Genomic DNA, 23,494 nt, shown 5'->3' with positions numbered 1-23,494 from the left:
AATTAGACGCAAATTAATGAGCCAGAAGAAAAACACAAATTCCCACAGCGAATGTGATGAAAATGCGATGTGAAAATGTGAGAAAAGCTGACAAACAATTTGGCAGATGGGACAGCTGGGAGTGAGGGGCAGGGGTGGGAGTGGGAGGGGCCATCTCTGGGCCGCCCTGACCTTTTCAGAGACAGCGTAAAAAGCATGCAGAAAACCAAAGAAGAATAGTGGATCTCCGTAAGAGAGTTTTTCTCCAGATGTTGGCAGTAGGGGGGCGCTGAATCAGCATGGAGGGGCATACAGTGGCACACATACTCGTAAAGACACAGACACAGAGAGACATCCAACGAATAGCCCACACGGCGTATGCGCAATTCGCTTTTGGCAACGCGCCAACGCTCTATACTTGGAGATCAACGGGAAAAGTTGCTGATTTTTTGCCAGAAAAACTTATAAATAACTGCCTGTTCATGCACACACAGATACACCAGCCACACCGAAATGTGTATGCAGCCATGTGTGCGTGTATCTTTGTGTTTCATTTTCCACATGTACAGATATTCATGCTCTTTAGTCTTTAGTCTTTAGTGCTGTGCTGTGCTGTGCGTTAACTTGGCCAGAAGCAGAAGTACAGAGAGAGGGAGAGAGAGAGAGATGTGTGTAGTATGTGCTCCGTTTTTCCTCCGATTAGTCCGTGGAAATGAGTTTGGAGTGAGAGATATGGATGCGGAGCAAATGAATGAATGAATGGAACAATGAATACATTCTCTGAATGGAAACTTACTCGGGAAAGCCAGCCAGGAAAAGGGGGGGAAACATTTGTAGTGCGGGGGCAGAAGCAGAAGTTTGCTTACCTGCAAAAAAGAGAATGAGAGAGAAGAGAACTTTAGTGCGTGGAATTCGAAAAGAGAGAACGAGAATGGAGAATATACGAATAGACTGAAAGAATGTATCAATAGATGGGTGTAGAAATAGTTGTATAGACAGATGGATAGATAGATAGGTAGATAGACTCGAATATGTACTTTTAAAAGACAGATAGCTTAGGATATTATTCGATAAAGAAGTATCTGAAACTTCTATAATGCATATTCTTTGATTACTTATAAAAGATACAAATCCAGTACGATTTTTTGAGCTACGAATTTGTATTCTTTGATTGTCAGATGCTTTTTCCTCATTTCTCTGGCATCATCGCAATCTCTGCCAACAAACACAAAAGGCCGCAAAAGCTGAAAGTCAATTAGCCTCTCGGCTGAACCCTAATGATCCCTTCGCCCCGCGCTCTCTCTTCCTGGACAGAGGAAAATGAGTGAAAAGCAGCTGCCGCCATGCGCCAAGCCACTTGAAAAACATATAATTTATTTTATTATATGAATAAACATTCATACATGTATCCGAGAGTCAGCGAATAAAACAAAAATGCGGACAATGCCAGTTTCTCGGAGATTCTGTGGCAGGACCTGCTCGGCCCGGTTCCGCATGGGAAACAATCGTAAAATCCTTAATTAACGCTACCTATGTACATATGGGCAAGAGGACATGCGGAGAGGACAGGCAGGATGGTCCTGCCACGTCTCGGGGATGCTCTACTCCAACTCCTGACAGGAGAAATTAAAGGAGCAGTCGCATCACTTTTAATTAAAAGATAAAAATTCCCTGTCCAACAATTTAAGAGGAGGTGCTGCTGGTGCTGGTGCTCCAGGATACAGCGGGGGCTTCCTATGGAGGTGACGCGTCAAAACGCATAAAATGAAGAGCAAAGAAACTGTTACAGAAAATTAACACACAGCCAAGTGGCGGAGAGTGCGGAGTGGGATGTGGCAAAGAAAAGTCAGCAGAGAAGATAAAGAGAAAGGTGGATAACAAAGGCAACAAAGGGGATAAGACATGGAAGTAATGGATATACTATAATGAAACCCAGTTAGTGGAGGAGAAAAGAAATTGAAGAACAGACAAGTAGAGAAGTAGAGAACCACTTGAGAAGGTTGAAAGAATTTCAATTGAGTTCCAAGGAATTCCAATCATAAAATCGAATTAGCGGGAATACCCTAAAGAAATGAAGCAGACTCCGCTTCCTGAAAGTTCCCGGAACCGAGTCAATATTTCAGAGATCAGCCATCCAGTGGCAAAGATCGAGGATCTACTACGTCTCCCAGGCATCAAGCAACTCTTGTGCGAAATGGAAACCCCTCTAATTATAAAGCAGAATGGAACAAAGAAGTCCCTTGAATAGTTTGGCATCTCTCCGCTACTTGGTCTTTGTACCATCCTCTGGGGACTACCTCAACTTTACTTCCGAGCTAAGAATAATAATTGCACAGCGTTTTCCTGCTTTTCCCCATTGATTTGCTGCTTCATCCCCATCGCCATTCATCGATCCATGAATCCATGCACATTGAGTGCCCCCGACCTCATCGCATCATTGGTGCAACTGTTGTCACCCGTTGAAACTGCTGCCACTGCTGCCACTGCTGCCACTCGTTGCCGTTGGGGCAGACAAACACTGCTGTTCTGCTGTTCGGCTGGGAAAATCTAGAGGCAGTCTGAACGGAAAGCAAAAGCGGCAGAGCGGAAGAAGAAGGTCCCGGGTGCCGGCACGGGCACGGGTACGGGGCGGGAGCTTTGTGGATTGCTGTGCCTTGATTGCTGCCTGCCATGAGAATCCGTGGATAAAAAGTCAACTACTATTGCCGGCTATAGCCAGAGGAAGGGTCTATATACGACACGATGGAAGGGTGTGTATACCTACATATATCCCATAGTCGTGTCTGGCAGTCGGAGAATGTTATTCTTTCTTTCATCCAGCCCCTCCTGCTCCCCCGCTTCCCCGCTTCCTCTATTTCTCTCTTATTTTTTGCTGATTTGAGAAAGGCAGCGCCAAAATGCCGCTGGGCAAAAGCCAGAACAAGCAAAAGCCAGGCCAAACAATGAAAGGTGAGAGGGGGGGGGGGGGGGACGGAGGTGTTTCCTACACACACACAAATACACACACACACATCTGTGTACTTTTATGCCTGTGTGTGAGTGCTGGTACATTAAGTGAAATGAAATCCTGTTAAGCGAAACAATGAAGCTATTAAAAAAAATATGTGTTCGCTCCTTCCTCAGGGACGTGCGTGTGTGTGGCTGAGGGGGAGGGGCCGGGACAGGGGGGATGAGTGGGTGCTAAGATTGGATGTTATCCCATCAGGTAAACCTCATAATATCGTTTAATAAATACTTTACAGCTTGATTGATTGCCTCCTCCCCCCCTGCCAAGCATCGAAGCGACCTCTGGAGCGACAGGTGAAGTGCGGCTCTAAGTAGCTGCCACACTCCCCCTCTCTCTCTCTCTCTGCTTGGGGCACGACACCCATCCTCTCGTTGGTATTCCGTGTGTAATTTATGCGCCACAGAGCCCCACGGGTAGAGCAAGCGAAACCACCAGATTGGGACCCATGTGGATGGAGACTACAATCAAAGTGGCAATCGGACCACACCCCCACCCACCCATATACTTATCCGTACATATCTCCCACTGTTTATTTCCTCTTTCTACTCCTTTCTTCGACTCAAGTCCAGCGACCTGGAAAGGCATCCCTCGCCTCCCCTAGGTTCCCCCTCCGCCCCAGGGCTGCCTTTTCCTGGAACCCTTTTAGTGGTCGCACAGTTTATTCTGTTCGTCCTGCTCTTCCCGCTGAGGTGTCCTTTCCCTGCCCTCCTTTCAGAGGTGTCCCTTCCCCAAGCGTGTGCACACATTAGGAGTCTCTTTTCCCAAAGATTGTGATTAATGTGTCTCGGTTGGTGTTTATTTTCGGAGGTTTATCCAAGTGCGAAGCACCCACTAAGCCCACTAAACCCACTAAACGCTTTGGTTAATTATCAGGTGATGGATCAGGAAGGAGGATGGGGAATCCTTTCTCTCGAAAGGCATGCGGATTAAGGGAAGAAAATACAGATTGCGGAATTCAATGAAAACAGGCATGAGGTAAGGGGGCGTTCAAAGAATTTTCCCTGGGCTATATGCGAGTACACCCCTCCGAGCCCCCCTCCCCCTTCCCAGAAAATACTTCGAGATAGAAAGCGGCATCCATAAAGACAACCCGTCCGAACGATGGAATGCCTGGCGATTTGACAGTTTGACAGCCAGCGGGGGCGTTCGCCGCTCCCCTCTTCCCCCTCCACCCTGTTGGGACCCTCCCTACCTTTGTGGAGCGGGTCTTGCGCCACTGCGAGGTTTTCTTGCTGGTTGTCGTTGTTGTGGTGGTAGTGGACTCCTCTTCCTCCTCCTCCTCCTCCTCCTCCCCGAGGACCTCCTTGTCTTTGGCAGTGTCTGCCATGGTGCGTGTGTGTGTGTGTGTGTGTGTGTGTGTGTGTGTGTTGTACTCCTTTTTATCCCCAATCTCTTGGCATATATGATAATTCTGTCACTTTTTGCTCGCTGATTCACAAATATATATTTTCCTAAGATTTTGTTGGTTCACTTATGATTCTTGACGAGATCTCTGATCTCTCTCACTCATTTTCACTGGAAAAACGCATTTGATTTTCATTATACACACATTACTATACATACATATATTCAATAAAACATTAATTTATTATTTATTTTTTTTATTTTTCACGATTTTTCCTCCTTCTCTTAAAGCGAGAGAGAAAAAGAGAGAGGATTTATGTCTGCAGCTGCCGCGAAAGTGAAAATTCTTGGCTATAATTAATTTAACTCTTTTCACCAACAGCAACAGCAGCAGCAACAACACCAACAACAACACACCAACGCGTTGATGAATTTAAAGTGCAGAATTTCGTGAGGCAATTAAATTCTGTAATTATTTGTAAATAAACGGCAATGGAAGCAGATTTATGAACTTGTAAATCCGCCAAAGGGGATCCGACGGTTTTTATCCATAAATTAAAGGCGGATTTGACATTCATGAAATATTGTGGACTACCCTAACTCTTCCGCTCCCGCTTGAGGGTTTAACAACTTTTCTTTCTGCCTCCCTTTCTTCAGGGGGCCAAAGCCAATATCTTTCGTCTATAATTAAGCAAATTATTTCCTCAATTTTAGAATTGTATTCAAGAATATCAAAATTCATCTAAGGGGTGCGGTGGGTGGGTGACTCACAGAAAATGGACAACAAAATGGAAAACTTTTGAATAGCAAACAATTTTTGGGTCGAGTGCAAAAGAGTTTGGCATTCATCGTAAAATGTTTTTGGGGAAGAAAAGTGTTTTAGGGGGTTTTTGTTGTTGTTTATTTCAAGGGGTGATTCGAGTATCCCATCCCATGATTTTTTGGTGTAGTTTTTGGACTATTTGTTGTTGAAAGTGTATGTTGAAGGCCTCCACAGTTTCTATGTGGAATATGTATCGACAGGAGGTATTTGGCAGAGTGTTGCTCGTGCCTTTGTTGATTATTATTATTATTATTATTATTGTGTTTTTGTTGTATTGTGTTGCGGTGTCATTAGTTTTTATATGGAATAATATATTCCATCCATATGCATATAGTGTGTGGACAATTTTGTTGGTTTATTTTCGGCTTTGATGCATTTGTAAGTGCCATTGGCTGATGGAATTTTTGTAATGGTTTCTATTGGGTTTGCGGCATTAAAGGCGCGACAGTTTTTGTGTGAATTATATCGAATAGATGTGGGATTTATAGCTATTATAGTCGGTGGTTGTTGTTGTTGGTGCTTTTTTTTTTGCTGGCATTAAAGACGTGTCCGGGTTTTTATGGCGTGAATCGTGTGTAAATACGAGTGGGGGAAATGCAATTTTAATGCATTTTAATGGAAAACTGGAAGGGGAACTGGAAGGGGAGCGAGGAAGCGAATCCCCTTTTGTTGTGGTGTTTCACTATTGTTGTGTTGTGGATTGTTGTTGTTGTTGTGTTGTTGTTGTTTTTGCATGCATTATTATTCGTTTGTTTGATTTTTGGTTGAATGTTTCTGTGGCATGTTGCACTTTTAGTATATTTTTTTGGAATTGTGTGTGTGTTGTTTTTCAGTGTGTTTTTGTCGAGTGTCCTTTGTTTTCTGATTCGATTTTCAATGATATCGCGCGATGTTCTGCCGATGTTTGCTTTCCATTTTGGGGGCTTTATGGCATTAAAGACTGGGTGCTGATTCTGGACTCTGATTCGAATGCGAAATTTCGCATGGCGATGGGGGACCCACATTTGTCGGACAGTCAGCCTCAGTCACAGCCTCAGAGTCACAGCCACAGACGCGTCCGCGCTCGCAACGAACTGAGTTCCCCCAAGATTCTTTGGCCGCCTCGAGGCTGCTCGAGGAAATGCTCGGAAAAGCCGTGGCAGGGCGGAGGGTGGCACGCCACTGAGAGGGGCCACGGAGGCCTCTGCCAATAGAGCGACGCACACAATCAACACTTAAGTGTGGCAGAAATTCTCAAATGCTCAAAATTCGCTCATCATCTTCCAAATGAAATGAATATATATATATATATATGTATGTATCGTATATATATCCACGATATATGCCACTCTTTATGTGTCTGTGTCTGTGTCTGTGTTAAATTATACACTTTTCAGATGATGTGCGCACCAATGTGTGTGTGTGTGTTTCTGCTTTTGGCATTTCTTTCTTTCCACTTTTTAACATATTTTCCTCACAAGTATTTCACTTCGCAACGAGTCGTATGCGTAATGTGGCAGTTTGTATTCACTCTCTCTATGGTTTTTCCTCTCTCCCTCGCTCTCTCTGCTTTCAGCGAACTTGCTAAAACAGGTGAACACTTGCTGGCCAGCTTTTTGGCCATTTTTCGTCTTTGTCACGAGAACACGAAAAACAAATTACGAATTATACGAAGTATTCGAAAATTGTGAAAATATTCGCACTTAAAACTTGGTCCCGATGGCGATGTCTCGTGGGTATTGAAACATTCAAAATATTGCAGGTTTCACTGGGATTTCGAATGGATTTTGAGCTTTATCTATTGATCGAGTTCAGATGTTCAAAACACTCGTAACCTGCGGATTGAAGTTCTAGTCTACTTTTGGGGAAATATTCAATTATTTTGGCGCTCTAGGAACTTTTTTAAACACTTTTCCTTATGGATCCTTAATTGAATGTGCAGGATTCGTACGCAGCACTACATTCACTCATTCTCGAATCTTAAAACTCAACTACGAATATATTTACGCTCAAAAAGTAGATTTCCGATTTCGATTCTGAATTTGATTTTTGATTCGATCACGACGATCCACGACGGCGTCTGATTTGCAACTGAGTCCACAGGAGGATCCCATCGCACAAGTCGATTCCTGGTTCTAGATCGCTGCCCATTCCATTCCCGGTCCGATCCGATCCGATCCGATCTGTTGTTCACATTGCCGTTCTTTGTGGGCCTTTGTCCGCTTCGCTCACCTTTTGTTCGATATCTGCCACAAAATGTTAATCAGTTATCTACCCCTCTGTGGCACCTCCCAGTGCGCTCCACCGCCGTAGAGCCAATTAGCCTTGTCGCGTGCTTATTGCGTTTTGAGGTGAGTATTTTTAGCCAGATTTAGTCGGCTCTTCCCGGCCATCAGTTATGGCCAATCTGCTGACAGTCTGACAAACTGCGTTGCAGAGTTTCTATTAGATTTCCTCAATTTTCCCGCTCTTCAAAGTGCTGTTCCAACAGGGCGGAAGGAGTGAGGCCTAATGGCCGCTGGCAAAAAGGCAAAAAGCGCCGCAAGGCTCTGGGGCCTCAATCTTTTCTAATTAGTTGTTTGCTTTTAATTAGATAAAAATTTCATTTAAATTGCATTGATTACAGCTTAAGGGTTAGCCGGGGTTGAAGGGGATGGGTGGGGGTATGCTGCAGGGATCCGGGATTTATCCCTTAAACGTATCCCAAATCCCCAGCTGTCCTTTTGGCCGTGTAATTAATTGTTCTCGGGGCCTCTGTACGGCTTCACAGAAAGTTTTTCTTTCTTTTCAGACAGCAACAAAGTTGTGCAGCCTGCCCCCTCCCCCCTCCACCCTCGTTCACCCATCGTGTTGCTACAGCTGGGGGGGAGGGGGGGCATACAAATAAACAACAACAAACGATTTGTAGGCCCACAGTGGTGGCTAAAAATAAACGCCCTCTCGGATATTTCCAACCCAAAAAAGCGAGAAAATAAAATATTATTTATGGGCAACCCACTCCACCCACACATACACACATACTATATAGAGGATACATGCATCCGATAAATAGGATAAACTGAATCAATCTGCAGTTGCAGCCGCAGCTGCATGGAAATGTTTTACGAATTTCCAATTGGATACTGGAACTGAAAACTGAATTTGAATTTCAACGCATGTTGATGCACGAATCGCAGATGCAAATGCAGGCGGGAAAATGGGGCAGGAAAAGCGTGAAAAAAAGCATGGAAAGCAAAGCTCAAAGAACAGGGAAAAATCAGGCTAGATAAATGGCAGACAACAGTGAGGGCAGGAGCGGGAGTCAGTGCTGAAAGCGTATGCAGTCTGGCATTTGCCCCCCTCTGCATTTCCATTGATGGTTCACAAACAAATAGGGTGGGGTACGCGAATCAAGGGGTGTGGGGAATCTGAAAAGGGCGGGGGAGAAGGTGTGAGCTACGATGGGGTGAAGGTTCCGTCCGAGGGCTTTCACCTTTTTCGGGGCCTGAAATGAGGAAAGTTTCCTTACACCTGGAGAGCTGTGAGGAAGTGAGCGAAAAAAGCCAATGGCCAAGAGGTGGGGCAAGGTCTCCTGAGAGGTCTTCGACCGCTCTTCACCTGAGAATGAGGCACGTTAAAGATCGAAGGGTAGGGTACGTCTCGTGAAGCAAATTTCACCTGCCCGTCACGCTTTGTATTGTGTAGCCTGAGTGGAACTTCTCTGCACCGAGGTGAGTTTGAGCTGAGGTGAGTTTCTATTTTCTTGGCAGCACGCCGCCCACGCCCACGCCGTGCCCCACAGGCCATGTCAGAAATGATCATTGACATTGTCGCGCTGAAGGTGTTTTCGCACACCCAAGCACAGGTGCACTCACACACAGGCAGGTGCGTCTGAGAGCGCCTATCGCACGCTCTCTGACTCTCCCCTTTTATAAATACACCTTGGACGCACACACCTGCTGCTCCCAAAGCGCCTCTCTCTCGGTCTCGCTCTCGCTCTCTTTCTCTCCATCGCTCTTCGAAGAGTAAGAGCGAAAGGTGAGTAAAGCGAGAGTGGAAAAGTGGCTGATTTCAAGGTAAATCATGTCCGTTCTGGTTCGCTTTTACTTGGAAAGAAATCCCTCTGTCTCTCTCTTTCTCTGAGGCGAACCGAATGACAAAGATGGTCAAAGAACAACAGACAATACCAAAGGGAATATCAATGCTAAGATGGCTAAAGCCCATACAACATTTTTCAACGACTTTTCGTCAGCGTGCATTTTGAAAGTGGACGTAGGCTCTTTTAAATTTTGTTTGAAAAGCCTTGAGAGAGCGCCCAACACCCATATAAAAGGCTGTGATTTCACTGTATGTGTGCACACGATTCTCATGCGTTTTTAGTCTACCTGCTTGGATTGGTTTTTAATGACGGCGCTGTCGCAATATATCCATTACTTTAGAATTCACTAGGGACTATGATAGTTCTTCAATACGCTTACCCACAAACCTTTTTGCGATTTTAATCAGCTGTTTTATTTTTAAATTCGTGGACTTCCTCGCTTCCAAAAACCTTGCTGCGTATAACTATTGAAATGTATGGGCGTTACCCATCTTACTATCATGAACATTGTCTTTGTCCGCACCATCTCTGGTACCCCTCTTCATCACACCAACCACAAAGGAATGTCTGACCATGTGCCTGTCTACGGATCATAAATATTATTTAATTTTCTATATGTTTCTTTCCCGACCATTAAAATTATGTAGGTTATAATTTAAATAATCAAACAAGCACGGAAAGAGAGGTGTAGACGCAGAAAGAGAGAGGGACAGAGAGAGAAATGCTTAATGTTGAAAATGTTGCTAAAGAATTTCGCCTCGCCTGGGGTCGCCCGCCCCAAAACCATACAATACCATATAGAAAATAACTCAACAGATCCCAGCGATACAAGAAATATTTATAGATTTTGTTATTGTCAAAGTGTGTTGATGGGTGCTTGATGCTTGATGGGGCAGGCAGAGCGGCGGTGCCAGAAGATCGGAGGGCTACCACCAAACAAAACAAGTTCAGGGATTTTTCAGACTGTCAATGTGTCAAGTCCCTGGGATCTTCACGTTCCAAAAGCGCGAATACGTCAATTATAGACCCTCCCCCTGTAATTTGTACCCCTGCGCACCGAGGGCCTGCGGTCCTGCAAGCGTTTCAAACTTGAACTCCCTGTAAAGGTGCGTGTTATAGTGTTTCGAGAGATCGGAGAAAGACCTATGACCATCTTAATTATATGTCATAGCGTCTGTTTAAGCGATTTTCGAGGGCGGATTTTTCTTTATTATTTCATTCACTATACAATTAACCGTTGGGTGTTAAAGAAGCTTTGTATTCTCGGAGGAAGTTCAGAAATCGGCTCCTGTCACACGTTGACTTTTGGTGATCCACCAATAGTATTCCTTTTCCTTGTTCTCCATTTGCATTTAACGATCTGTTCGATTCGTTCTTTTTCCGTGTTTCCTGCTAATGGGCAGGTGATTTATGAGCATGGGAGCCGGGCGTGACACTTTTATGTATGTATGCACTTCTGTGGCTGTGTCTGGGCTAATAGTCCCCAAACAGCGGGTCGCATAACAATCATACGCACTGTTGGACGCTCCCAGAATCGACGCTGCCCGGGAGGAACTCTCCGAGAATAGCCCGCGCACAGATTTAGCAATTTAATTGCAGTTGCTACTCGAGTCGATCCGCTTAAATGTCGTCGCCCACTTCCGGGATCAGTCCGTCACTTGCCCCGTGCCTCATGCCTCTGGCCATCCCATCCCATCCCCTCCCTTTGTGGCAGAGAACTAATTACAGAGGCGCATGTGGCGATCAGAACAACTTCTGTTGGAACTGCAGTTGGTCGAACATTTCATTTGGTTTCATTTGGCTTGGTTTCGTTTCGTTTCATTTCATTTCATTGATTTCTAGCTGTTCTTTTTCTGGCCAAAAAACACATTTCATTGCAAAACCAACATTTTCCGACCATTCCAACAGCAACAATCCTCACAGAATGCACTGTCGTGGGCGCGGGCAGGCGGGAGGGGGTGGCTATTGGCGGGGCAGCACACAAACATCGAGAGAATCGTTTTTAGTGAAAATAAATTGAAAATCTTTTGGAACATATTCCGAATGTTGTGATAGATTGCGAGCATTTTCAGCTGTCCGCCCGGCCCGTACGACTGTCTGTCCGATTGTCCGTTTGTCGCTCTACCACTCTGTTGGTGGCTCTATAGATTATGCATGTGTTGGTGTACAACATCTGTGTCTGCGCTCTCCCTCGCCTGTTGCTGTTGTTGTTTCCTCCTCTGATTCCCATTCGTTGCCCATGCAAATCCACACCATTCGCTGACTTTTGCATGTTTGTTCTAGTCGTAGTCAGAGTCAAAGTCAGAGCCAGAATCAAGAAGCAAGGATTTCTTCGAAGGCAAGAGGCACTGGCGATGCACTGCCAGAAGATTTACAGTCCAATATATACCTAATATTTTCGTATAGAGGGATATACACCAGTCGTAAAAGTCTGTTCAAGAAATTTATATTTTAAGATTGCGCTCCAGGGAGTATTGAATAGTTCTAATATATACGTATCTAAGAGCATCTGAGTTTCGTATGGGTGTCTTTGAAAGTTCCCTCCTGCAAACGTCTTCTTCTACTCCTTGTCTTTTGGCCTGGTCCACATTTTGATTGATTGCACGAACACGCTGCAAACCAAAGCCGAAGACAATGGGGAAATGACGCTGGGAAATGATTTTTCAAAATGTTCGAATCAGAACGAGACAGAGAAAAAGCAAGGGAATGAAAGAGAGAGTGAGAGGAGAGGAGACCAGAGGAGAGCATGACTATGTATGACAGCTGCAGCTGTGGATGGATGGGTGCTAGTGGGTGGCTGTGGCAGGTCTATTACTGTAAAATTCTGTGTACCAGTGTGTGGGTGGGGGGAGGCTTGCATGGCTAATGCCCGCAATATGCCCGCAGGGAGCTTTGCTGACCGCCGCTCCTGCTGCTCTGCCGCTGCTGCTGTTGCTGCTACTGCATTTAATCAATCTAATGCATGCTGTCCCCAGGCCACACCGGACAGCTCGCTATCCCCCTTCGACACCCGTCAAATTAACACCTCAACGAGTCAATCGCTCAAAAATAATTAAAAGCCAGAGAGAAAAGAGAGTAATTGAGTGGGATAGTGAGTGCAATCGTTTATAGGTGATTTGCGAAACTAGGGGGAAGTACGGAGAGTGGATGAGTGAGCAATCAAAGGGAGACAATCTGCTGTAGAATCGAAAGCGAGAAAAGTGCAGAGCAAGAAATATATATTTCCCATCAGCAAATTGAAGGATGAAGGACGTCGACTGCTTAAGCGACACCACTCACTCAACAGGAAAGGGAACGGGTGAGAGGCGACCGCAAACTGCTTAGCAAAATTGCTAATAAACCAACAACAATGCACAAAACAGCAATAACAGGGCGATGAACGAAGGAGCGAGGCGGAAGGCGGAGAATGAGGAGGATAGGCAATAACAGGAACAACAAGCACAATGGCCAAAGGAGATAAAAAAGTGTGTCGATAGCAGCGGCACAGCATAATAAAGCAGAACTTTGCGGGAGGAGAGCAGGGGCTGGCAGGAGGAGAGAGCGTGGACAAGCAAGAGATTAGGCCAGCGAGTGGGGAGAGAGCAGGCATTCAACGTTTATTTTTAAACATATTGAAAAGGCAGCAAGAAGAAGCACAAGAAAAGGGGGAAGAATAAGAACCAGCATCTGCGACCAAGGCAGGGCATATCTATGTAAGGTGCGGCACCACTGCCTTTTGGAGGTGCTTAATTTTGTGCCCTGTCCTTACTATAAACTCGGAGTCAGTCCCCAATACGAGTTAAATATGGGACAACGACAAGACAAAACTATTTTCTATACCTGATAGAGAGAGATGTTTCTGCATTCGAACAAGGAGAGCAAGTCTAAGCAGGGTGTGTGTTTTAAGGCACTTTTCTGCCCTATACTAGGTTTGTGTTATGAGGCGACGGACGACAATTCAACACCTTACATGAATTGCCCCTTGGGCCGAGGCAAGCGCAGCGAATGAAAACAATTTTATTAAGTGAAAAATACGAAGGCAGAAAATAACCCGCAGCCAAAATAAACAGTCGAAAGGCGGAGGAGGAGGAAGGAGTGGAAAGAGGTATTAGAAGCACTGGGCCGAGGGACAGGAGAGGAGAGGTAGCAAAAGTCCTTGGCAGTGGCAAAAAGTTCGAACAAACTGAACGGGTTGCTCTGCCGATGAGGAGGGGAGGATATCTGATTGAAAGATGCGTCGAAGCGTCGCTGTCGCTGTCGCTGTCGATGTCGGCTGCTCACCTTGAACCACAACAAAAGCAACAACACACAACGCACGCACGCACCTGCACGGCAGACACAATTAAGAGCGAAAGAAAACGGAAGCAGACGACAAAATTTTACGAGCCAAGCAGAGCAGTGCAGAGAGAGAGGAAGCAGAGCGGCAGAGCAGCATAGCAGCAGGTGACAACATCAGCGACGACGACGATGCTGGCGGGCGACTTCTTTACATAAAAGATTGACAAGTGATTTTCACACCCAAGTGGCAAGCGCAGGAAAACACACGGCAAGAGAAGCAACAAGAAAAGCCGAAAGAAGGCCAGGGAAAAGTTTCAAGTTTGGGAAATTTGTTTTCGGTGGGGGGGGGGGGGGGGGGGGGGGAATTGCCGGAGAGCATTGTTCTGCTAAGTCGATAGGGATGCATGCTCCCCCCCGTCCCCCCTCTCTCACTGTTGAACAGTTTTAATTTGCCAAAGAGTTAAAGAGGAAGAGAGAGAATTGAGTGAATGATTGAATACCAAGACCCAAAAGATGATAAAACACGAGAGGCGAACGAGGAATCGGAACAGACGAGATTATAGGAATAGATGGCGCTCGAAATCTGAATACCCCGCCTATAGTGTAGCACAATTTGATAACTTAGAATACTATATGCTTGCAATGACATTAAAGGGCATTAAGGCCTTCGGCTTGCCGAATTCATATTTTATTTGACTGCCAGTCGATGCATGTGATTGATGGGCAGAAGACCACCCCTGAATCCGGCCCTGAATACGGCCCCCTGGCTATGGGCGACTTACCAAATCTTTTAGGATGGCCATGGCGACCGTTTGGCTTCCTGTCGGGTGGTGGGTGGTGGTCTAATCCGCTTTTGGCCAAATCGAATAGAAATTAGCCTGAATGATTGCGGGGCAGTATTCGTATTGCGCACAATTTCAATTGAAATTTTCGTAGTTTTCCTTTCAGAATTTTACAAAATTTTGTTGGATCCCGCACACACACACGCACACAAAACACACACACACACGGAGATCGCGCGTCACAAACTACGCAGGAGAGCGATAGAGAGAGCAGGCGATTAGACGGTAAGAGGGCCAAAAACTAATCTATTTATTTTCCGACTGAATGGGAGATGGATATTGCCATTCCAGCTATAAATCAATAGTTTCGGTGGGATTTAGGAGTGTTTTGGGGGTATTTCGACCGTTTGGCGTTCCTTTGTTTCGGGGTTTTGCGATGCAACTGAAACCAAATCGGAAGCTGCATCGAAATGCCATCAAAGTGCCAATTGACGTCGAGAATCTGGTCGGTTGTTCTCTGCTCAACTCGGCAAGACAATGCAACACAAAACAATACAATACAATATATTATCTGTCTATATATACATATATCGTAACTTTCGATTTCTGGGCGTTGACAAATTCCTGGCATTTCTGCAAGTACGAACCATTTCGCATACCACCGTAGCGGAAAGCGGAAATCAACCCTGGCGGCCACTGCGGACCAAGTGGACTGCCAACTCGAGCTTAAAGCGTGGCAGGCATTCCCACACGCCAGGGAACGCCAACCCGTCCAGGCAGCCCCTCGATTACAGCTCGTTTAATTCGTATATTAATGAGCAAATTAAACGCAAATTGCAGCCAGACTGCAATTATTACATTTCGTTAATTTGCAACTCGAAAAAATTCAGAATATTGTACGAGTGGATGGGCATTGCCATGAAAAAGTCCAGAGAGACCAAATAATTAAAAGCTGATATATGTATGTACATATGTTCGATATTATTTTCTAAATGGAATGAAATTTAATAAAATTTCATTAACTGTAATACGAAAACCTCCTAAAATGAGTTCACTTTTTTGGTACTTTTTTGTATATTTATAGGTTTAGGTTTTTCTTTACTTTAAATAAATAACTGGAAAAAATTAATATCACTCCTCTTTATACGTACATCAGAAGTACGTTCGCGACCCGTGGAAATGCCCATATACGGAAATACAGAAATACGATTATCGAATACATTATGCGGACAGTGGATCAGTCAGAACTGATTCCTGAGAAACTGGGAAGATATTGATTGAGCTGGTCATAGTCTGGCCTGTAGTGGGGATCTATTTTGGATCTAAGCCATACTTCAAAACCTTTCTCATTCTTCGATTCAGGGATTTGCTTTAGTTATAAAGAGAATAGAGAATGAGAGAACGACTATCTTAGTGTCAAAGGACGGCAGACAGAGCTTTCAATGGGAGCATGGCCAAAATGCAATGGAATTATGAGCCGGATTGGGCGTCAATGCCCCTGTCCTTGTGGGGATTTGAACGAAATCGAAATGCAAATTTATGGATATTATTTATTTATTAAATGTGGATGTGGCTGCAACCAGGGCAGAGCCAGGCCAGTGGACGTGGACACGGCCAAGCTGATTCAGTGTAAACAAGCAGATGTCAGTGTTGTCTGTTCTGTTGTTCTGTTGTTCGGAATTTCGGAATATTTGTTGAGTTGCTGTTAAATGGGGTTAGGCAAATGTTTAGCCGCCTCGCACCGTTTGTTCGGCCGAAACTAATTTGCAAATTGCGGCCCAAAGGAGGGCGTCCTTGCGGTGGTGGTGCAGGGTGGCCCACCTCCCTTGTATCTTAACTTCCACTGAAAGGAAATGCCAATTGCCTGGGGGAACTATTTGGGGAACTTCCAGGTTGATCCTTTTAAGCGGTCTATGGAATTTTCAGCTAATTGCGAGCGAGGCACCTTCCTCCTTGGCCACGAATTTAATTTGCATTCGGTCGGTCTGGAGCCCCCTTCAAGGGCGCAGTAGGATGTCGAGCGGTCCTCGGCGCGCCCTGTTCAAAGAGAGAGCTCGTGAAAATCTGCAAATTTCCTCATTGATTTGCCAAACAGACAGCATTGTTATTTTAGTTGTTGCGTTGTTTTGCTGCGCCCCTCCCCTCTGGCGGCACCCCCTCCCAGAGTGGGGAAACTACGCAAAACATTTTGTAAATTGAATTTTATTCGTTGAGATTTTTGCGGCCCGCACAAATGTAATTGAAATAAATTCTCAATAGAATAGAATATCCGCCCCCGACCCTCGCCCCCAATGCACGGAGGAAATTATTTGTTTGTAACGCTCGGAAAACTCAGGGGGAAAATCGGAGGGGAAGGGGACTCTGAGCAATGGGCAAATTTCCGTTGCGGCAGGTCAAAGTAGCGGCGGCAGAGAGTGATTTCGGATGAGATCTGGATAAATAAATAAGGAAAAGTGTTTGAAAATTACATGAAATATATGCCAGTCATAAAGCGGATTTTCCTGTGTGCCAGAGGAGTCCAAAAGGGGGCGGGGTGGGTCGCAAGAGCGCAAGGGGGGGGGGCTACAAATCGCTCAGTAGAATAAATGGCACGTTCATCATACGCCCCGTGCGCCGCACACACGATTTGGCAGACGTATTTATACACCTACATATGCCCCACAGCATTTATCTACGAGAAAACATATGCATGTGGGATCGATTCAAGCATACTATATTCCATGTACACGATATATGTTTTGGGGTATGGAGGGGGCCCGAAACTCGTCTGTTTTCCCGCAAAGACGTTTGCCTTTCAATTATATAAACATATTTCGATTGTATTCAGTCAACAGGGAGGGGGGGGGGGGGGATCCGGGAGTGTGTGTGCATTAAAATTATAAATTGTTTGAACAGCCAAAGGCACCAAATAAATAAAACGAGAAGGAGAACGAAAGCGAAGCGCATAAATATCTGACCAAATGTACTCGAAATGAGTCAAAATATTGGATGAATAATCACCCGATTAGGGTCAGGAAGGGGGTGGGGCAGCGGCTGGGGCCGTTCGCCTTGGGGACTGCAACAAGTGAATGGAAGCTAAGCGAGCGTCAAAGGTCGCGACAAATGACTGACATTGAATTGTCATATCGTTGTGCGTCGCCCTCAGAGCAAATACGAATATAAAGCATCCCCTAACAGATCCAGTATTTCCAAGCTCAAATCTTCTTTCAAAATCATAGCACCCACTCTCGGAAAGGGTATATTTCTGACATTCAACGGATATTTGTTTGTGCCAGATATTTGTTGTGGCAGTGAAATATTTGCTGGCTGACTTCAAGAGGCGCCATCGCTGACATCTGTCAGCGGCGTGGCAAGGGCACGCAATAGTGGATCCTGATTAGGACTGCGGCAATCCGCAGTTCTGTGGAAAGCGCGGGCCAATTTCAAATGAATCTATATCGCAACGAAATCGTCATGGAAATAGTTGCGGTCTCATCCGATGCGAGACCCAGCTAATCGATTGGAAAGGGCGCACTATCCCTACCTTCCCTCTTCCTCGCTGTATCCCCAATCTAATATATATGCGCAAACACATCCGAAACCCCCATGGATTTCCAATTAATCTCTGCTCAATATTATGATGTCTAATCAACAGAGTCCTGACCGGGACAGGACGTCACAGCGGAGGGACAATGGCTGTCCAGGAAATGCCATTATGTATGTGTGGGAGTGGGAGAATCTGTGTGCTGTAGCCTGGTTATGTGTAGCTTTACGGCTTGTTGCACAAATTAGCATGCCCCATTTGATCCGAGAGGCAGGAGCCGGAGTCGGAGTCGGAGTCAGAGTCGGGGCAAAGATTTGCCTAAATACATTGGGAAATGGGAAATGAAATCAGCAAACAGCAAATAGCCAGCGGACAGCGGAACAACAGTTAAATCAACTGTGAAATTTATGACAGTTTTCCTCGACGTGGGGAAGAGGGAAAAGGGAAAGCCAGAGCCGACCACGGGCTGGGCTCCGACCTTATTTAACTAATTTTGCATTTGCTATTTGAGCTCTGGCTCCTAGGCACGTACCCTTGCGGCCGGAACTTTGACCTGTTAAGCGCATAAAAATGACAAAAATGCTACGTGACTCATTAGCAAAAGTTGCAAAGAAAAAAAGGGGGGAAAATGGTGGCGGGGGAAGCGAGTGCCAGAAGTTCAGCAGTTCAGCAGTTCAGCAGTTCATGAGCCTTGCCTCGCGTTGCAAAGTCAGAACGGATCCTGACAGGCGGCAACGCAATTAGTTCCATAAGCTGCTCCGCCCGGGGCCAGAGAGAGGCACATAACCCGACGACACATGTGGACACACCCACGCACATGCATGCACTGGGAGAAAAGATGATCCCCACAGATAGATCTAACGATGATGTATGTACAAGCAAACCGATCAAAAGATTACGCCGCTCACTGTTGCAGGTCGAGTTCTGTGCAGTGGTCTTTCCGGTTTTCCACTGCTTTTTCCCCGCCCTTTCGTTCAGTGTAATGACAATCCTCACATCCTTATCCACAGGACTCTCTGGCTTACAGCGAAGCTCATGCGTTTTCATTCCCATTTCCATTTTGAGCACATAAAAGCCAGCGGCGGCGGCGGCGGCACAAAAAAGAAAGGCCGAACCGACCCCAAAAGCCAATTGCAATGCAAATTTAATTTGGCTGCCATAAAACTCGGGTAAATTCGGTGGCAGAGGAGGAGGAGGGGGGAGTACGGGGGAGACTGTGGCAGACAGTCGTAAAACAGAGAAACAGAGAAACAGCGGAGAGGCAGAGAAATCGAAGATTCCCGGGGGTGGACCTGGGAGGGGCAGAAAGAGAGGGGCAAAGGGGCGTGTTGCATGCGTGGCTGCCGCGCCAAGCCGGAAATGCAATTTGTAATTTTGTGCAACGATTTGTGGCAATTAATTTCTGCACAAGCGGCGCACTCAGTACGGGCTTGCCCTCCCTGCCGTCCCACACGGGCGGCACTAGACACCCCGCCGTACTCCTTGAGTACGCGCCAGACCGCAAGACACAAAAACCCCAATATTTATTCTGTTTTTTTGTTGCATTTTTATTTTTTATGTTTGCTTTATGTTCGTTTTTTAGTCTTCTTTACTTTTTTGTGCATTTGTTGGCGGCACAGAATTTATTGCATTTAATTTTTGTTACCATTTCTTCGTCTCGGATTTTGTTCTCTAGGTTTCTGTTGACCCGGAGAGGAGGAGGATGGATTCTTGGCATCGGATGTTGCATGGCATCGCGTATTTAAGTGATTTCTGCTCAACAATAATATAATTTTAATTTTTTTATTTGGACGCGGGACCGTTTTTTGATCCACGGGCTCTCAAGGAAAATTCGAAAATCTTTTGTGATAATTTGCGCCGAAATCAAACAGCTGCAAAATTTGTTTTCCTTCTGTTTTCCTGCTTTTCTTCTTCGACTCGATTCGACGTGGCGTCGCCTATAGAAAGTGTGGCCGAACCATGGCGATATATAGCTACATATATCGCGAATATATAGCCATAGATCTCGACCAAATTCGTGTGTGTGCATATAATGAAGGGGGAGATTTATAATATTTGTGGGACCGTATAAACAATTTGCTAAGACGCACATAGAGAAATGGCATTTTGAATAAATAATATACCCAGAGTTCGCCATGTTTTTGGCCACTTTCACGAACGCTCAAAGATCACAAAGGCGAAGGCGGCCAGCAGCGGGGAAGGGCGGGGGAGGAAATTGATGAGGAGATCCCTACATCTGAAATATGATTTATTGGGTTTCATAAGCTGAACGCTTGAAGGCAAACCAAAAACTATGGAAGAATCTTTTCAGTTATGCATCGATTTCTATGGGTTTCTCGAGTGAGTAAATGGACTGTAACCCCTGTACATATATTGTGCATATGTATATGTATATATTAAAAACCATAATCCATTATACACTTAAGAGTAAATAACTTATTGCCATTTAGAGATCTATAAGCCTGGGATGGGAGCACTCACCTCAGTGATTTTCATGGTTCTCTTGACCGTCTTGCGGGTGACTTCAGTTGTCTCCTCGACAACGTCTCCATCCTCGTCGATGGTCTCGGTGATCATTTTCTCGGTCTCCCCAGGAATGACCTCCTCGGTCCGTTCGGTGACGACGCTGCTCTTGCTTTCGGTATCGGCGTTGGCGTTGGCTTCCGCAGCCGCATCCACATCCGCGTCCGGCTCGGGCTTGGCCTCCTCGGCGGAGCCACCAAAGACATCCTCAATGTCCGACATGATTAGACAGGATTTGTGGGGATTTTCTTGGCTTAGCCTGGGGTTTTGACTCGTTTTTCTTGCGGTTTCTTTGGAGCACTTTCACTTGGTTCGTTCTCCTCTCCGGATCGATCCACTGACACGCACTGGCACTCACTGGTACAACAATTACACACACAACAACAAGAGATATTTCTCGTTTTGTTTTTTTCGTTTTCGTTGCCTGAAAAGAATCGGGTCGGCCAGAATTGAATATACTTTTTCGGTATTTGACTTTTGGCTCTTGGCAGCCGCTGATTATTATATAAACAAGTGGGGGGCGCCGTTCCTCACTTCACGATCACTGCGCGATCACGTTTTCCTGGACGATAGATAGATATACTCCTACGGGGTTATCGGTTAATGGTTAACGGTTTACGATGGGATCCTCTGGGATCCTCTGATCTTGGGGATGTAGTGCATTCGATGCTTCCTCTCGGGGCGGTGTTCACTGCATTTGTGAGAGCCACCGCGCGGATTCAGTGGCGACGAAAGGCGCCTCAACAACGAGAACAACGGAGCAAGTGAGACAGGGCTCGAGACAAAGAGAAAGAGAGCGAGAGATAACGGAACAATGGAACAACGGAACAAAGTCGGGTACGCACACGACAAAAGTGAATGAAAAGCGAAACAAACTGAAATTATAGTACAATCAAAAATGCATAATTTCAGTTTGCTTCGCAAATAACGATTACGATCCCGATTCCGATTCAGAGTCTGAATAATCGACGAACACAACGGCAAACACGGCACACGAGGCAAATTACACGATCGATCACGAGTCCGCTGCTGCTGCCTTTGCTTTGCTTCTGCTCTGCTTTTGCTTTGGATTCTGCCGCTGCTGCTGCTCCTAGTTTTTTCTTTGCATATGTTTCTAAATCTGCTGCCAGAGGCCACCGGAACCGACGCCGGAGAGCAGCAGCACCACCAACAACAAGGTATCTTTGCACAAGGGTGGGGCAACGTTTTCCTGAGACCACGAGGCGATGGTCGAGCCAGAGCGCTCTCTGGGATTTATTCACCCCACTAGGAGTATACCTTGGCCAGCAGCATATACATAGTCGCAGAGCAGAATGGAAAATTTGTGCAGGAGAGGACGTGGGGGATAGGCTAGAAATAGCCCAGCGGCCAGAGGAGATATCTCTCACGCCCCACGTCTGCCGCTCTCTACTCTCACTGATGCCGCCGCCGCCTCTGGCTCTGGCTCTGCCGATGGTGCCTTTTGCTGACGTACGACTATTTCTCATTTTTGAATGTTGATCTTCGTCTCATTTTTGTTTTTAGTACGGCTGCTGCCTGTTGTTGTTGCTGTTGTTGCTTCGCCCTCGGCCAAAACAAAAGAGAATGAGAGGTCCCGCTAATTGTCCGCCTGTTGCAATTTTCCCTTTAGCCGGGCGCTTGCTGCTGCTTGGCTGCCCTGGCGACTGCAATTAGTGCGGCTGCCGCCTGACGTCTGAGGCTCGTCAAATTTAAAACCTCTGCTGGTGCATCCCTCTACCCCACCGCACCCCACCCCACCCCACACGGAGTCAGTCCCATGTGCGTGGAGCTATTTTGGTGTTCTGTTCCCAGAGCATGCCGTTAAACAATAGGCAGAAAGAGAGAGATGAATGGATAGACTTTGGTGCACGCTCTCCTATCAATAAGAAAATTTAAAGATCATTCTACTCAATCGGAAATCTCATCAGTTGTGATTGTACTATGGAGTTCTATGGAGTATGTGATACAGGGCTCTGTACAGAGAAATGCATTTCCCATATCAATTTCATCCTTAACCAATTCCCTGTAACATCCCATTCTCCCCCATTCCATATACCCTCCGAATACCCTCTAAAAAATGATACTCGAAATTGGGCTTCTGCCTCCCTGCATCCATCGCCGTGCATTTGGCCTGCCCGTTGCCGGCGTTCGACAGCTGAGAGGCCAGTGCATCCACATCCATCCCATCCATACAGGGTGCCCCAAGGCGACTGACAGGGCATCTGTCAGTCGGCCATCGCCATCGCCATCTCAAGTACCGGACCGCCTGCGCCTTGTGTTCGACTTCCATTTGAATTTGAATTTGAAATTGATTTTGATTAGCAAATGCTTTCAATTGCCGCTGCTGCTCGGAGATACCATTTTGACAGCACCGTGCGGACTTCCTGTATCGCTGTTGTGGGACTGCAAGATATATGAAAGACAAGTGTTCCAATGCCCCACTCCTCCTTCCCCCTACCCCCTACCCCCTTCGCCTTCCCCATCCCCTTCGCCTTCCCCACGGTACACTGTGTAAACAAAGCGGGAAATACACGCAAGACGAAATATTCTAAAATTAATTTTCGAAAATGTCTTTTCAGCTATCCATCCCCAAAACGCAGCGAGAAGGGAAATACGACATGAAACGAGACAAATGGCTGTAGATATAGATACATACAACCAATGGATCTCTCTCTCCCCCCCCCCCCCGTCCACTGTCTGATGAGAAAATGCAATTACGGGATACGAAATGGGGCAAGAGCTCCCTACTACCATCTTTGGAGTGACACATCCCACAAAGCCAAAGGATAACACTCATCCCGGTGGGGGGATACTTGTAGTGGGATGTCTAGAGGGGGGCCCATGCCCCACCACAACATCCACTCTCGTGATCCTTTTGGCGTTGTGGAATCAACGCTCAAATATGATTAATAAGTAATTTCTTTGTCAACAACTGGCTGGGGACTGGCGGCTGACGACAGTCACGATAACGAGTGGAACGACAACGACGCCATGGAAATCTTTAATAAAAATACATGCATAAATAAATTATGGGGTAAGCTGGGGAGGGGGAAAAACAAGGGCTACGAGCCGAAAGGAAAGTAAAGGAAAGCGAACGGGTAATAAAACAAAGCGATGACAGCCCCGACATATACTCGCACGCTGTGCAGTCTCTGTTTGTGTACCACCCCACAAAAGATTCACCCCGGAAGGGGAAGGG

General features: G+C 46.0%; 1 protein-coding gene and 1 long non-coding RNA gene across 12 annotated transcripts in view; one reads left to right on the top strand and one right to left on the bottom strand.

Annotated features, from left to right (window-relative positions):
• The window catches only part of LOC108155789 (tropomodulin), a 49,967-nt gene extending 28,970 nt beyond the window's left edge, over window positions 1-20,997 (bottom strand). For 3 of the 11 annotated variants that reach the window (XM_017286849.2, XM_017286848.2, XM_017286851.2), the window contains exon 1: window positions 20,254-20,997. In XM_017286849.2, the coding sequence (XP_017142338.1) occupies window positions 20,254-20,517 (264 nt within the window). In that variant the 5' untranslated portion in view covers window positions 20,518-20,997. Of the gene's footprint in view, window positions 1-4,178; window positions 4,502-7,139; window positions 7,297-14,249; window positions 14,646-20,253 lie in introns of those variants that run through there. The other 8 variants (XM_017286857.2, XM_017286859.2, XM_017286853.2 and 5 more) reach the window with 7 other exon arrangements.
• Window positions 20,998-21,484: 487 nt separating this feature from the next.
• Window positions 21,485-23,415, top strand: LOC117186920. The gene is made up of 3 exons (XR_004471766.1): window positions 21,485-21,765; window positions 21,820-22,251; window positions 22,875-23,415. It is a non-coding gene; the product is annotated as an uncharacterized LOC117186920 (long non-coding RNA).
• The last annotated feature ends 79 nt before the right edge of the window (window positions 23,416-23,494 follow it).

This window comes from Drosophila miranda, chromosome 2, assembly GCF_003369915.1.
Source record: "Drosophila miranda strain MSH22 chromosome 2, D.miranda_PacBio2.1, whole genome shotgun sequence".
NCBI classification, from domain to species: domain Eukaryota; kingdom Metazoa; phylum Arthropoda; class Insecta; order Diptera; family Drosophilidae; genus Drosophila; species Drosophila miranda.
Note: the sequence above shows the minus strand (reverse complement) of the source record. Positions and strands in the feature narration are given on the sequence as shown.